Source organism: Rhamphochromis longiceps, linkage group LG9 (assembly GCF_057381845.1).
Source record: "Rhamphochromis longiceps isolate RC_006_pf linkage group LG9, R_longiceps_female_GT1.1, whole genome shotgun sequence".
Classification (NCBI taxonomy): Eukaryota; Metazoa; Chordata; class Actinopteri; order Cichliformes; family Cichlidae; genus Rhamphochromis; species Rhamphochromis longiceps.
In genome coordinates, this window is record NC_140565.1 from 33,300,925 (window position 1) to 33,313,880 (window position 12,956).

General features: G+C 42.0%; 1 protein-coding gene across 5 annotated transcripts in view; it reads right to left on the reverse strand.

Annotated features, from left to right (window-relative positions):
- Positions 1-12,956, reverse strand: part of LOC146662678 (uncharacterized) — a 76,169-nt gene that overhangs the window by 61,613 nt on the left and 1,600 nt on the right. For 4 of the 5 annotated variants that reach the window (XM_085419296.1, XM_085419295.1, XM_085419294.1 and 1 more), the window contains exons 2-14: positions 11,823-11,894; positions 8,174-8,275; positions 7,885-7,995; positions 7,583-7,693; positions 7,353-7,463; positions 7,030-7,140; positions 5,982-6,095; positions 5,574-5,684; positions 4,086-4,196; positions 3,782-3,892; positions 3,498-3,608; positions 1,870-1,980; positions 1,665-1,775 (exon numbers count right to left, since the gene is read on the reverse strand). In XM_085419296.1, the coding sequence (XP_085275422.1) occupies positions 1,665-1,775; positions 1,870-1,980; positions 3,498-3,608; positions 3,782-3,892; positions 4,086-4,196; positions 5,574-5,684; positions 5,982-6,095; positions 7,030-7,140; positions 7,353-7,463; positions 7,583-7,693; positions 7,885-7,995; positions 8,174-8,248 (1,299 nt within the window). In that variant the 5' untranslated portion in view covers positions 8,249-8,275; positions 11,823-11,894. Of the gene's footprint in view, positions 1-1,664; positions 1,776-1,869; positions 1,981-3,497; positions 3,609-3,781; positions 3,893-4,037; positions 4,197-5,573; positions 5,685-5,981; positions 6,096-7,029; positions 7,141-7,352; positions 7,464-7,582; positions 7,694-7,884; positions 7,996-8,173; positions 8,276-11,822; positions 11,895-12,956 lie in introns of those variants that run through there. The other variant, XM_085419298.1, reaches the window with a different exon arrangement.

A 12,956-nucleotide genomic window follows, 5' to 3' on the forward strand; every position in this document is an offset into this window, starting at 1 on the left:
TCTATTAGATATAAAGGACTCGAGCATCTGTAAGGCATACGGATTAGCCACACTTCTCTCTGTATTTATTTCTCTTTGTTGTCGTTTGCTTTTTCATCACTTGTGTTAAATGAACGCATATTTGTGCTTTCACAGATCAATAGTGACAGCGAGCCGAGCCTCGGCAGTGCAGACTGTATCTGTAATGCTAATTAAATGCAGCAGTGCAGATAAACCAACTAACGATGAGCTGACACGAGTTTCTGTGCAGGAACTGGAGACCTGATGCTGCTCCTGTTTCAGCCTCTTTACATGCCGTCCTGTTTATTTTACGATTCACTGACTGCTGCTGAGATAAGTCTTTGATAAACCTTTGACCTGTGCCCGCCGTAACGTGATCAGCTACGTCGGCCCCTGTGCTTTGATCAGAGCTGATGTTACTGTGAGTATGCCTTTTTAGATGCTTCTTTAACTTTTCCTGCATTAAATCCTATAAGTCAGTTTTTCTCAGTCGTTTTTCAACCTGATGGTTTTTATAAGATTTGCTTTAATTTCCTGCCCAGTCAGGCTCATTGTCATTAATTACAGATGATAATAGCTGTGATTACTGAAGTTAAAAACACACCATGTTTGATTAAAAACCAATTAAACTTCTAGTCTGAGCCCCTGATTTGGTAAAAACACGAGTTTTAGCTTCTTAATTATTACTCAGACTTTATTTCCTTCAGTTTTATTTCTGTGAAATCTCGTTGTGTTCTTCACTTTTGCTCTCATTGTCGGGTGTTTTCTGCAGGAACCTCCGGCGAGCTTCCTGTGACGTCTTCATTTTCTGTGTTTCTAAACGATCGGCTTTCCTCTCTCTGCTGTTTTCTCAGCAGCCTCAGCTGCAGAGTTTTCCCTCCATCACTCTCACTCTAGTGCATAGAGTGATGGGCGTCTACACTAAATGCTTTAAAGGTGTGGCCTTATTATTTAAATTATGCTGACATGTGCACTTTTATAAATAAATCTGTATTGAACTGCAATTAACTGAATGCTTCATATTTCTATGATTCACAGTTCAAAATAATACTTTTTTCTCTGATACTGGGCTTTTTGTGGGAGGCCCTCCGGAGCAAACCTCCCTCTGATTGGCTGCCCTTTGTAAACACAGGGTTTGCACAGCAGGTGGGTGGGGCTTCTGTGCTCACAGCTGACGACACATGGGCCAAAAGATTAAAAAAAAGAAAAAAACAGCCTGAAACTGGGTGTTTAGAGCTTTCTGAACTTTGACCTTTGACACACTGACCTCTCTCACCTAACTTGAACCTGTGAGCAGGCTAAGCATGAACATCCACCACTGTGCATGTGACAGAAATTCACATGAAAGCATGAAAAGTCCACGTGAACAAATCAAGCAGTTTCTGAGATTCTGCAGACAAACTGTTTTGCCACAGAGCAGAGATGTGCAGACAGCCTCCATTTGTCCGTGTGGCACATTCACACTGAGGTTTTTATTCAGAGAGAAGAACTGTCACATCACTGTTTTTGTTTTTAGGTTATTTTTCAGTGTGATGAGACTCAGGTTCATAATCAGAGTTTGTTAAAAAAGAAAAGAAGAAGAAGAAAAGCTCAACCTCCCAAAAACGACATGCTTTATCATAACTGATGGGAGACTGGAGCAGAGGTCATGACATCACATTTACCTCGCTCAGCATGTCGCTCATCTCTCTGGCGAAGCTGGTTTCTGAAGTGGCAGGCAGAGTGGAGTACAGCGAGCTGGACATCTCCTTCTTCCCACCCTCCTTATATTTAATCTGGTTAAATCCACAACAGGAAACACGAATAATCTTCACTCGTTGGATCTATTTTCTCATGTCAGAGCAACACAAACTGAAAGGCTGCTCTCACCTCACTGAGCAGCTCTGCGGCCTCTTTAGCGTGTTGTGTCTCCAGAGTTTCAGGCAGTAGAGAATACAGGCATCCGCTCGCCTTCTTCCTTCCATCTTCTTTATATTTCACCTGCAGACGTCAACAAAAACGAACAAATATCACTTCTCAGTAAACGACGGCCATCACTGTGACACTCCTCAGGATCGATGCGAATCAATCAAAGTGTCTCTGTGAAAAAGGCGACGGAGAAGAAAAAGTGGGATCAAATTAGATGTAGCTTTTTTTAATGAAACGAGAATGAGACAGTCACATAGTCACATAACCAAACCCATATGCATCATATTATTAGACAATGCCTCTCTTCTTTGCACCTCCGACAGCACTGATGGATAACTGCAGCTGATCCCGTCAGCACCGTGCGTCCTGCCGTACCACAAAACTTGCGGGAAAAGCTCCAAAGATATAAACGAGTCCACGGCGCTGGCCTCGCCTCTGGTGCCTCTGCTGGATGCATCAGAAAGCACGGGACCCAAAGGATCCAGTGCCAGTGTCCTGTGCCAGACACCACACGACACCCCAGAGATCCCGTCATCACGCTCCGGTGGGTCAGAGCTGCTTGAGCAGCACTAAACACAGAAAGCAATAACTGTCTGGTCCAGATGTCCCGTATTTACAGTCTCCTTTGGGCTTTGACCAACACATTTGATCCAGCATCTGCCTCACACGTGGCCCACAAAGTCCAGCCAAGTCGGAGACTTTGAGCCGACACGTCACTCAGACTAAACCCAGACGTGTCCTCAGTCTGGGACAGGAGCTGATACTGAGCGTCCTCTGAATGACTTCAACAAACAAGAGATGACATGAACTATGACTTGAATCATCAGGCCGTCAGTGATCATGTTAATAGAAACTACAGTTCGCACTCTGCTGTTGGAGCGCAAGCTTCAAACGATTGAGGAGTGAAGCAGCTCACTCTCACAATGCAGCGGTATATTTAGCACAAGCCTCTTCATTTTTTAATGAAAATTCGACTTCACGCTGCTGCGCGGCTGATGCTCACTCGCTGTTACTGCGACATCTAAAAAACGAGTGGAAAACAGATTCTTTTCAGCTCTAATTCACATTTTTACACAGCAGTATCACGTCTAAGTTGCTTTTCCATTTTTCAGCTTTGATTCTCTGTCACTGAGTAAATATTGATTTAACTGAGAAATGAGATTTGAAATGATTTATTCAGTCTGTCAGGGATGTGAAAAGGTTTTTTCCTGCCACAGTTCAAGGAAAGACCCAAAGACTGAGAGCACAAGATGAAAGGATGGTTTTCATATCAAGAAAACAGGAAGTGCTGCACTGAAGTAGCAGGAAAACCAGAGTCGTCCGAATGTAAGGAGCCAGAACCGAACACAGAGGAGCGTGTCACCGAAAGTGCAGCAGCCGTGTCATGTTCTGGTGGACGTGGACGCTCATTTGGAAGTCAAGCTCAAATATCTGACAGCCTCACTGATTAAAGGCTCCGTTTTTATTATTTTTCTTTCACTTTGAAACACTCCTCGCCCTTATTTTTGCTTCAAATCTTCTTTCTTACCTCAAACATCTTTCTTAGTCATACTTTAACAACAGTAAACATGTCATCGTGTGCCGTGTACCTCACTCTGCAGCTCAGACAGCTGTTTGGCCAGCTGTGTCTCTGTGGTCTCTGGGAGCCGATGGTACAAACTGCTCTGAATCTTCTGCTTCAGACCTTCTTTATATTTCACCTGCAGGAGACAAGACGAGGCTGAGTTCAACATTAAAGCTAACACAGTTTAAAGATGGCTGAAGAACAACACAATGATCCTTGAAAATCGTATGATGATCATATAAATGTCTTTTTTACTAATAGTCTTACTCAGGTTTAAAGTTTTTTTTTAAAAACCTGGTTGTTGTGTACCTCACTCTGCAGGTCTGACACCTGCTTGGCGTGCTGGGTGTCGATGGTCTCGGGCAGCAGAGAGTACAGGCTGATGTTCATCTCCTTTTTACCGTCTTCTTTATACTTCACCTGTGATCACAGCAAAGTTCATCCACACAGAAAATACTTCTACAAAAATCTGCACGTTTCTCCTGAAATGATCCCAAATGTTACTGAAATAACTCGAACTACAAAATATCATTTAATTAAATAAGTCCAAAAAATCTCCACCTACAGATGTAATTTATTCCAACATTTCTCTGGCTTTGTACAGTTCCTGTACCTCACTACACAGCTCCGACACCTCCCTGGCGCGAGCCGTCTCCAGCGTTTCCGGGAGCAGAGCGTACAGAGACGAGTTCACGCCCTTCTTCCCCGACTCCTTGTAGCGCCTCTGAAAACAAAGACAAATGTTAATCCAGCGTCAGCTCATAAAAGCCTTCAAACACGAACAAACATGAAATATAAATGTGCAGTAAAAGTCCACGTCTGTGCTCACAGGTACAACCTACAAAACTGTCGGGAAGCTAACTCCAGGTATCTATGTGCAACTTTCAGAGGTCAAAAAAGACAAATACGTGTTTCTGAGTAATTAAAAAGAGAAATCCAAGAGCAACACAGGACTGTTTATTTTTTAGAAAGGTGCAAAATCAGGTGCAGAGGTCCAGCGCTTAACAAATAAATGATCCCCCCTCCTCACAGCTGACCTGAATTAACACTGTTGGTAATTTTTAATGTTTCTGTAATTGTTAATCCATCAGCATTCACAAACAATTTAATTAAAATCATATTTTTTATGTCAAAATAGAATTATTGTTGTTATCCAGGAAGTAAAGCAAGTTAGTTTAACCTCCTAGGACCTGGCGTCCACATCACATTTTGGGTTATTTAGACCAAAATACTCAATTTTGCTCTACAAGGGCCTGATATCCACTTACGAGAACATTATACTGCTACTGTTCTATCAAAGTTTTAAATGAATATCATCATATGTGGCTCTGATTTTCATAAAAACAAAAATAAGGTAAATTCTTTGTTTTTACATTCATCGGGCCCCAATCAGCCCAAATATCAAAGAGAAATTAAAAATGCTGCCGTGGAAGAGTTCAGGTCTTAAGATGAAGTGACAGTAACTCTGTATTTACTGAACAGTTTGTTTCAGTGGTTGATTGTTATGCTTGATTCATGTGTCTGACACACAGAGGTCCAGTGTGAAGACTCAGATCTGGGTCCAAAATTGAGAATTCAGTTTATTACATGTCTCATAAATAACAATATCATTTTCAGTTTTAAACAACTTTGTGACTGATTCCTAAAATATTTGTGTTTCCTCATTTTAATGACAGGTGGGCTAATAAATTGTTATCTCTGCACCAACTGATTTATGTGAAATGTTCAAATAATCTGCACCAAGAAAAAACAGGAAAACTGAAAGAGGAAAGTGTGCGACAGTGTGGACCTTCCCACTGGTGTTTATTCCACCCATATAGACACAGAATGAGACTTTTCATATTTCAGTAAATGCCTTCTGCTTAATTTAAAGGGTGCATTGAGCAGCGTTACAGGAATAAAACTTTGCCCACAGCTTTAATGCTGGTTTCTGTAAAACCACAGCGGCACCACCTCAGGGGACAAACTGCACTCATAAACATACAATGAGGCACTTTATTTTCCCACAGTGTGCACGTGAAACAACTAATTTTCCCTTTTTATAACTAATCACGCACGAGTTGTGATTATATCTGCACACGTAGCTGTGAGGCTGGCTCACCTCGCTCTGCAGCTCAGCAACTGTTTTAGCAAACTGGGTCTCGGCGGTTTCTGGGAGCTGAGAGTAGAAACTCTGGGAGAGGCTCCTCCTGCCGCCCTCTTTGTACTTACTCTGAGGGGAGACAACACAAAATAATGCATCAGATGTTCATGGTGGACCTGTGGGGATCCTGTGAGTCACTAATGTAAAAACACAGAACAGAGTCTTGTTGTTTTTAATGTCTTATATGAATCTATCAAAGGAAACTTCTTCTTCTGCTCCTCATTCAACGCTGTGAGAACAAATGGGAACTTTCAGGTCTCGAGAATATTTCTGACATTTTGCTGCCGAGTCCGACAGCACGAGAGCTTGTGGAGAGTTTCAGCCTGTTTGCACACAGTATGTTGTAAAGGTGCGCCTGTGTCGTACCTCGCTGTGCATCTCAGTCATCTCTCTGGCAAACTGGATCTCTGTGGTGTCGGGCAGCTGCGAGTAGAGAGAGGCGGGAGCTCCTCTAACCATCGTCTTAGGGCGATAATTCACCTGGGACAGAGAGCGAGTGATGAGAGGCTGAGCTCAGGGATAAAACAGAGAAGACGACAACAGCAAAAAACAGAACGATTTCAGAAAAAGAGCCATCGGTTCAAACTCTGAGCCTCTGATGCTCGTTCAGTAACGCCCGGGATGGCTGCGAGGCCTTCCTTCTTTCCATCCTTCCTTCCTTCCTCTCTCCTTTCCTTACTGTTCCTTCTTTTGTTGCTCTGCTTTCTTTCCTCGTCTTTCCCATTCTCCTTTCCTTTCCATCTTCTCCTCGCCGTTTCCTTTCTTATGCCCTTCCTTCCTTCTTTCTTTCTCGTTCATCCTTCCTTCCTCATCTATCTTTTTCTTCCTCTCTTAATTTAGTTCTCTTTATTTTACTTTCTCACTTTCTTTCTTCTTCTCTTCCTTTCTTTCTTCTTTCCTCTCACCTGTTTCCTTCCTGTCTTTATTTCTTTTCCTTTTCTCTCTCTTTTTTCCTTTCTTCATCTCACCCTTCCTCTTTCATCCTTCCTTCCTTCTATCTCTTTCTTCCTCTTTAGTTTCAGTCCTGTCTTTATTATTTTCTTCCACTTCCTTTCTTCTTCTCTCACCTTTCTCTTTTTTTCTCTCTCTTGTCCTTTCCATTCTTCCTTCTTTCCTTCCCTCTATCTTTCCTTCATGTCTCACTGTCAACTTTGGTGTAATTTTGCTTTTTCTTTGCTGTTTCTAAAAATGTATGTTACATATTTTGTTACATTTGCATTCACTCAAATCTGAAAGACCGAAGGTAGAAATGAGTCTCGAGCAGGCGCATTTAATCTTGCACTGACAGATATTTGCAAAAGAGGATCATGGATACAGTTTGTGTGTGTGTGTGTGTGTGTGTGTGTGTGTGTGTGTGTGTGTGTGTGTGTGTGTGTGTGTGTGTGTGTGTGTGTGTGTGTGTGTGTGTGTGTACCTCACTCTGCAGCTGTGACACCTCCAGAGCGTGCTGTATTTCTGGAGTATCAGCGAGCTGCGAGTAGATGGAGATGGAGGCCTTCCTCTTCCCGTCTTCTTTGTACTTTTTCTGAAACAGAACGACATCAGAACCAATCAGAATAGACCAGGAAGTAACAAGACACAAACTAGTAGCTCTTTACAGATTAACTTTAAAGTCAGTGTGGCGGACGTCTTCCGAGCTCTACAGCTGCATGAATCTGCCACAGTCAGCGTGAGCAGCTGTGATACGGGCTCAGCTGAAACATGTTGACACAGAGCTGCTGTACAACAGCCGAGTACCTCGCTCTGGAACTCGTGGACGGTCTTGGCGAGCTGCATCTCGGTGGTTTCGGGAAGCTGAGAGTACAAACTGCTGCTCATCTCCTTCTTTCCCTCCTCCTTGTACTTGTTCTGAGGAGCAGAGAGAGTTTCAGAGGGACGAGTGGTGCTGACATAACACTTCATTCACTCATCTTCATTTATTTTCCATTTTAACATTTAGTCTCAACAATCCATCCGTCGGGTCTGACCTCGCTCAGTATCTCAGACAGCTCTTTGACAAACTGGGTCTCTGTGGTTTCTGGCAGCAGAGAATAAAGGGACGAGGAAATCTTTGTCTTCACGTTTCCTTTGTATTTAATCTGAAAAACAAACACACGCGACTGTCAGTGCTAAAGCCAATGAAACATTTTTAATGGGAAATTTAAAAAATCCTCTTTTTAAGACATCGGTCTTGTCTTCAGAGTTTCAGTCATACTTTCTATGAGAACGCTGTAAACGTGGCTCGTGTGGAGAAACTGACTAAAATCTGGCTGTGCTGAAGTTGAACTACCTCGCTCTGCAGCTCTGAAGCCTCTCTGGCGTGTTGCGTCTCGGGAGTCTCCGGCAGGATGGAGTACAGCGAAACAGCCGCCTCCTTCTTCCCCTCCTCCTTATACTTAGACTGAAACAGTCACATTTCAGCACAATGAGCAGACAACTCGATCAACATTTAAAAGAGAGAGAACGAGTCATCGTAGGGCCAATTTTAGACCGTAAAGATGAGGAAATGTTAGACAAAGACAGCAGATCTGGCCTGGTCCTCACTTAACATTGAAGCACAAGTACGATGTGTGTCAGACCTCAGAGATCACAGCGCTGATGTTCTTGGCGTGGATGAGTTCGGCTCCGGGAACAAACAGACTCTGTCCCTTCATCTTCTCGAAGTCTTCTTTATATCTGACCTGGAGGATGAGACACGAGTGTTAACGTGTTTCTGAGCCGAACTTCTCGTGAACTTGAGCTGCGTCCCCACGAGGACCGTGTGATGTGTTTTTCAGCCGTGCAGACGTTTCATCCCTTCAGGTTGTGAGTTTCAGAATCTCTCTCTGCTGCCTACCTTTTAATTAGCATCAGAGGATTGAAATACATTAACTGCATTATGTAACTTACACTGGGGATCACTGACAGCACAAGCCGACCCCGTTACATGAACTCCAGGTGAAGTATCACTGCTACACCTTCTCCTGATTGGCTCCTGCCTGACTGAGCTCTCCTCTCTTCTGTTTGGTATTAGGTTTTATCGGGTGGGCGGGGCTTGTGTGTCTCCAGAGCTGCGTGGGCTCTCCAGAAAGCTGATTAATTGGTTGTACGTTTGGGGAATTTTGTGGGCTTTCACCATTGTTGTATACATATACGTATAAGTTTCATTATTTAATGGTTAAACAATGAAACTTATATCTACAGTTACTCTGGATGTCTCTTAATTTCTGGATTATTCTCAGTTTTATTCTCTGTTCAACAAAACAAGCTGCTTTTATTAACTTCATGATCCCAGACTGATTAAAACTATGCAAACTCTCTGTATTCTGGTGCTTTGCTAATGAAGTGACCTGCAAATAGTTCACCATATATTTTCACAATGTGCAGTTTGGTGTTTGTCTGAATCTGATTGGATGTTCGGTCCAATAACAGCCTGGCAGATTTTCTGTAGAGACTCTGGAGAAAAATGGAATTAATCCACAGACGACAATCTGTCACAGCCAATCTGTGACAGGAAGTCAGTGTGGGCAAAAAGCGACAGGTGCTTAAAGTACTAAATACAGCTTCGATGGCTTCTAACCAGGAACACGCGAGGCCGACTTCAGACTCAACACAAATAAGCAGAACAACACGTTCTCAACACCTCGACACAAACCAACGCTTGGTCAGACACCTATTCTCACCATATTTTTAATAAAGCGGCTCTCAAACAAGACAAACATAGTTCAGCCTCCAACAATTTTCTTCATTATTTATTATTAAAAATAGAAAGGGATGAAAGTTGAGTTTAAAGGAAATAAAGGTGAGCACAGTGCAGTCAGCAGACTCCTGTTTGTACACTGTTCTTACAAAACTTCCACAGCCACTGTCCCGAGGGAAGGGGGGGACCATTAATCCTGTTTCAGTTTATTTACACCTCATTTTATGGTTTTTAAAACTCGTCCTTTTGCTGTTGTTCGATCAGGTTTAGCCATTACTTAGTTAGAGTTGGGGTTACAATACACTCCTACACCATGTTAAGCTTCTCAGACACGTCCTTGGTTACCGAGGTTAACCAAAGCCCCATTGGCTACCTGAGGCTTGCTATAAAAGTGAGCCAGTCTCCATATGGGATGGCTGTGGCTCAGGGGGTACAGCAGGCTATCTACCAACTGGAAGGTTAATGGTTTGAGCCCCGCCTCCTCTAGTTTTGCCCCTGATGTGTTCACTGAAGTACAAAAGTGTGATTGTTAGTTTAAAAGTGTTTAGATGTAGAAGTTGAAGAGTAGAAAAGCATTATTAGTTCTAGTCCATTAGCCATAAACGTCAGTATTAAACTGTAAAGCAGAACATTTTGTGCTTTCTTGGGCACATTTAACCTTTCATAACATCTGCAGAGAAACATCTTCTATTCTTAGGGCTCAGTGCGAGTGGTTGGACCTAGCAGCGGTAGCTACATCTATATTTTAGATATGGTCTGATAAATGTAGCTGTCTTCCTTCAAGTTATAGAATCAACCAAAGAAAAAAAATCTGATTTTTTCCACCATCTGTTGTGCAAATTCATTAAGATTCTGCCGAAGGATGGCAAAGTCATTAGTGTGTGTTACACCTCTTAAAAGGATGTTTGAGGGCAGGTTTTCTCCCATGTAGAGAGCGGCTGGAGGAATAAAAGTGAAAATGATTTCATCAGGTGGGTTGAGTTGCTTCCACTGTAGCTGATGACTCATTCTGCTGTTGCTAACAGCCAAGCTGCCAAGTTTGTCTCACACCAGGGAATCAATATCTCGCCCTCCCACATCCAACAGCAACATTCAGCCTCATTCAGCGTTTTACTCCAAAAGGCTGTTTTAGAAGTCAGAAAGCATTTTTTCTCCTTTGAGTATATTTTCTCTGCGTGTTGAATAAAGGGCAGCGCTGCACTTTGGTTACCAATGGCAACGCTCTTCGTGCTGGAAGAGAGGATGACACATTTCTGTCTTACGCCTCGAGAAGTTCACATTTTATTCATGAGTTACAAATCAGGCGACGCAAACAGCAGCAGGTGTTACGCACCACGTCGGACTTCACCGTGATGACATTTCAGCCCGAGAATTTAGCTGAGCTAGCAGCATGACATCAGCAGAGTCAACTGGGACCCCAACGGCTATTCTGCTGGTGTAGCCTGTCAGGCCTCTGCTGTGGGTGGTGCATATACGAGCCGAAGTTTCCACTTTTGCTTTTCTGTGACGGGAACATTTACAATTGCAGAGGCATTTAATCTTAAATCACATGATAATCATTGTCTGCATTTCTAAGCAGTCTGCTTAGAGAGATGGGAACATGATGACAACACTTTGTGTCATTATGTTCCCAACTGTCACATTGACAGCCATGAAACATTTCACAGATATTCACATGATCCTCTCTCAGAACTGAATCAATGATTTCAGAGGGCTGAAAACTGGAACATTCAGGAGCTCCCTCACTGCAGTGAACCTCATTAGTTCTGTTGAAATTAGCAGAATGATGTTGAATTAGATTTGAATATTTTGGCAACTAGTGCATGATTCTTTCTGCAAAAAGCAAAAACAGAGCAATAGCAATGGCCTCCATTTCCCCCAAAGATATTTAAAAAAAACGAATAAACAGGGTTTTTCTTTTTTAAAGATGAGGCTCAGTTGTGCTGTTGGTAATACAAACAGTTGATGTGGGCAACAAAGTATTTCAAGGAAAGATCCTGTTGATTCGTACACTTCTCAATGTCACTGGACAGGAGCATCGATCGGATCAACGGTGGAACGTCACCTGGTACATTTACTCAAGTACAGTTTTATTGTTCGTGTAATGTATTTGAGCATCTTTATGTTCTGCTGATTTTATTTCTAAAGCAAGTATTTGAAACTTGAAAAAAAACCCTGACCCTTGAACTATATTTTAATGCAAACATTGTGCTTTCTATTCCAAAACATTAGTTTGAAAGGTTTACTTACTTCTGATTTGTACATTTTAAAATATAGATCTACTATTGTAATTATGAATTACAGATCAAACCACCAGGCAGTTTATAAGTTCATAAAATCCTCTCCAGCTGCCTAAGAAGGAGAAAATGACGACATTATAGCTGCTGCACGCCGTTAGCGTGTTAGCGCACACGTGTGTTTGTGCATGCTGCTCAAACTAACTTACAGTGCTTACACTAAGTGCAGCATCACAGAGCTGTAGACACAACTGTAGACAATAAGCATGAACGGTGACATTAAAATAATGAGGTGACACTGAATGAACTCACGTCACTGGCGAGCAGGCTGCACCTCCTGTTAAACGCCGGGTCTGGCAGCGGAGGCTTCCCGTCAGACGAGGCCTGAAAAACACGAGACGATATATAAGAATAATTCTGACATTATATAGACAGAAACCAGGAAAAAACATTATTATCCTTGGATGTAGGAAAATTCCAGCATTTACATGAGTGGCCATTAAGCCTTTAAGACCTACCATAGAAAGAAGTCCGCCAGAGCTTACTTTATATTTTTACATGCTGTAGTGCCATTTTTGGGAGCATTTCAAGTTGCTATACATCAATACAACTGTTATAGCCCATATTTTAATAATATGTCTGCATTAAGTCCATAGTATCTACATAAATGCAAAAAAGTGCAACAAACTACAAAAAAAAATTGGAAATCGTTTTTGTGGGGTTTTTTTACATACATTTCTACTTAGAGAAATTTAAGAGGCTTATCCCTCAAAACCTTAAATACAAAAAAAGTTGCAAAAAATAGTTTCCAACAACAGGAAATTTATTTTGAGTGTCTTCATAGTTTTATTTTTGACATACACCAATTTTTATATACTGCAGAATAAATGAAAATAAATCCTATAATGCAAATTTGCAAAGAAACCAGCAGGTGCATCAAAATAAACTATTTAAAGCAGTGCAATCTGAGTTCTAAGCATCCCAGAAACTATTCAGAAAAGCATGAAGTCAAACATGACTTATAAAAACACCAGTATAGGCTTTTAAGGCCTATAAGTAAAAAAAACGTCATTTTCCGCGAAAATGATGTCACTTCCGGTTTCGGACAGGTAATGGCGGACATGCGGTAGTTCGCACTGACGTCTATTTCAATGTAGGAAGTGTTACAAACAGCTGATCGGATCGGCAAAGCGTGTTTCTGGAATATTATGTTTTTGTTCCTGCAAGTGCTTTTTATGCAATGTTTGCAAAGCTATATGTGGAAGGAAACCGTGACTGAGGACAAGCTGGAGGCATAAGATGTAAGTACAACTCCTCCGGTTTCATATGCAAAAAAACATTATTGCGCTAGTTTACGTGGTTCTGGTTCTACAGGGGTTTCAAAAATAGTCGGAGCGTGCCCGCCCGGCTTTAAAGGGTTAATGCTAAAACTAACAGGAAAAATGC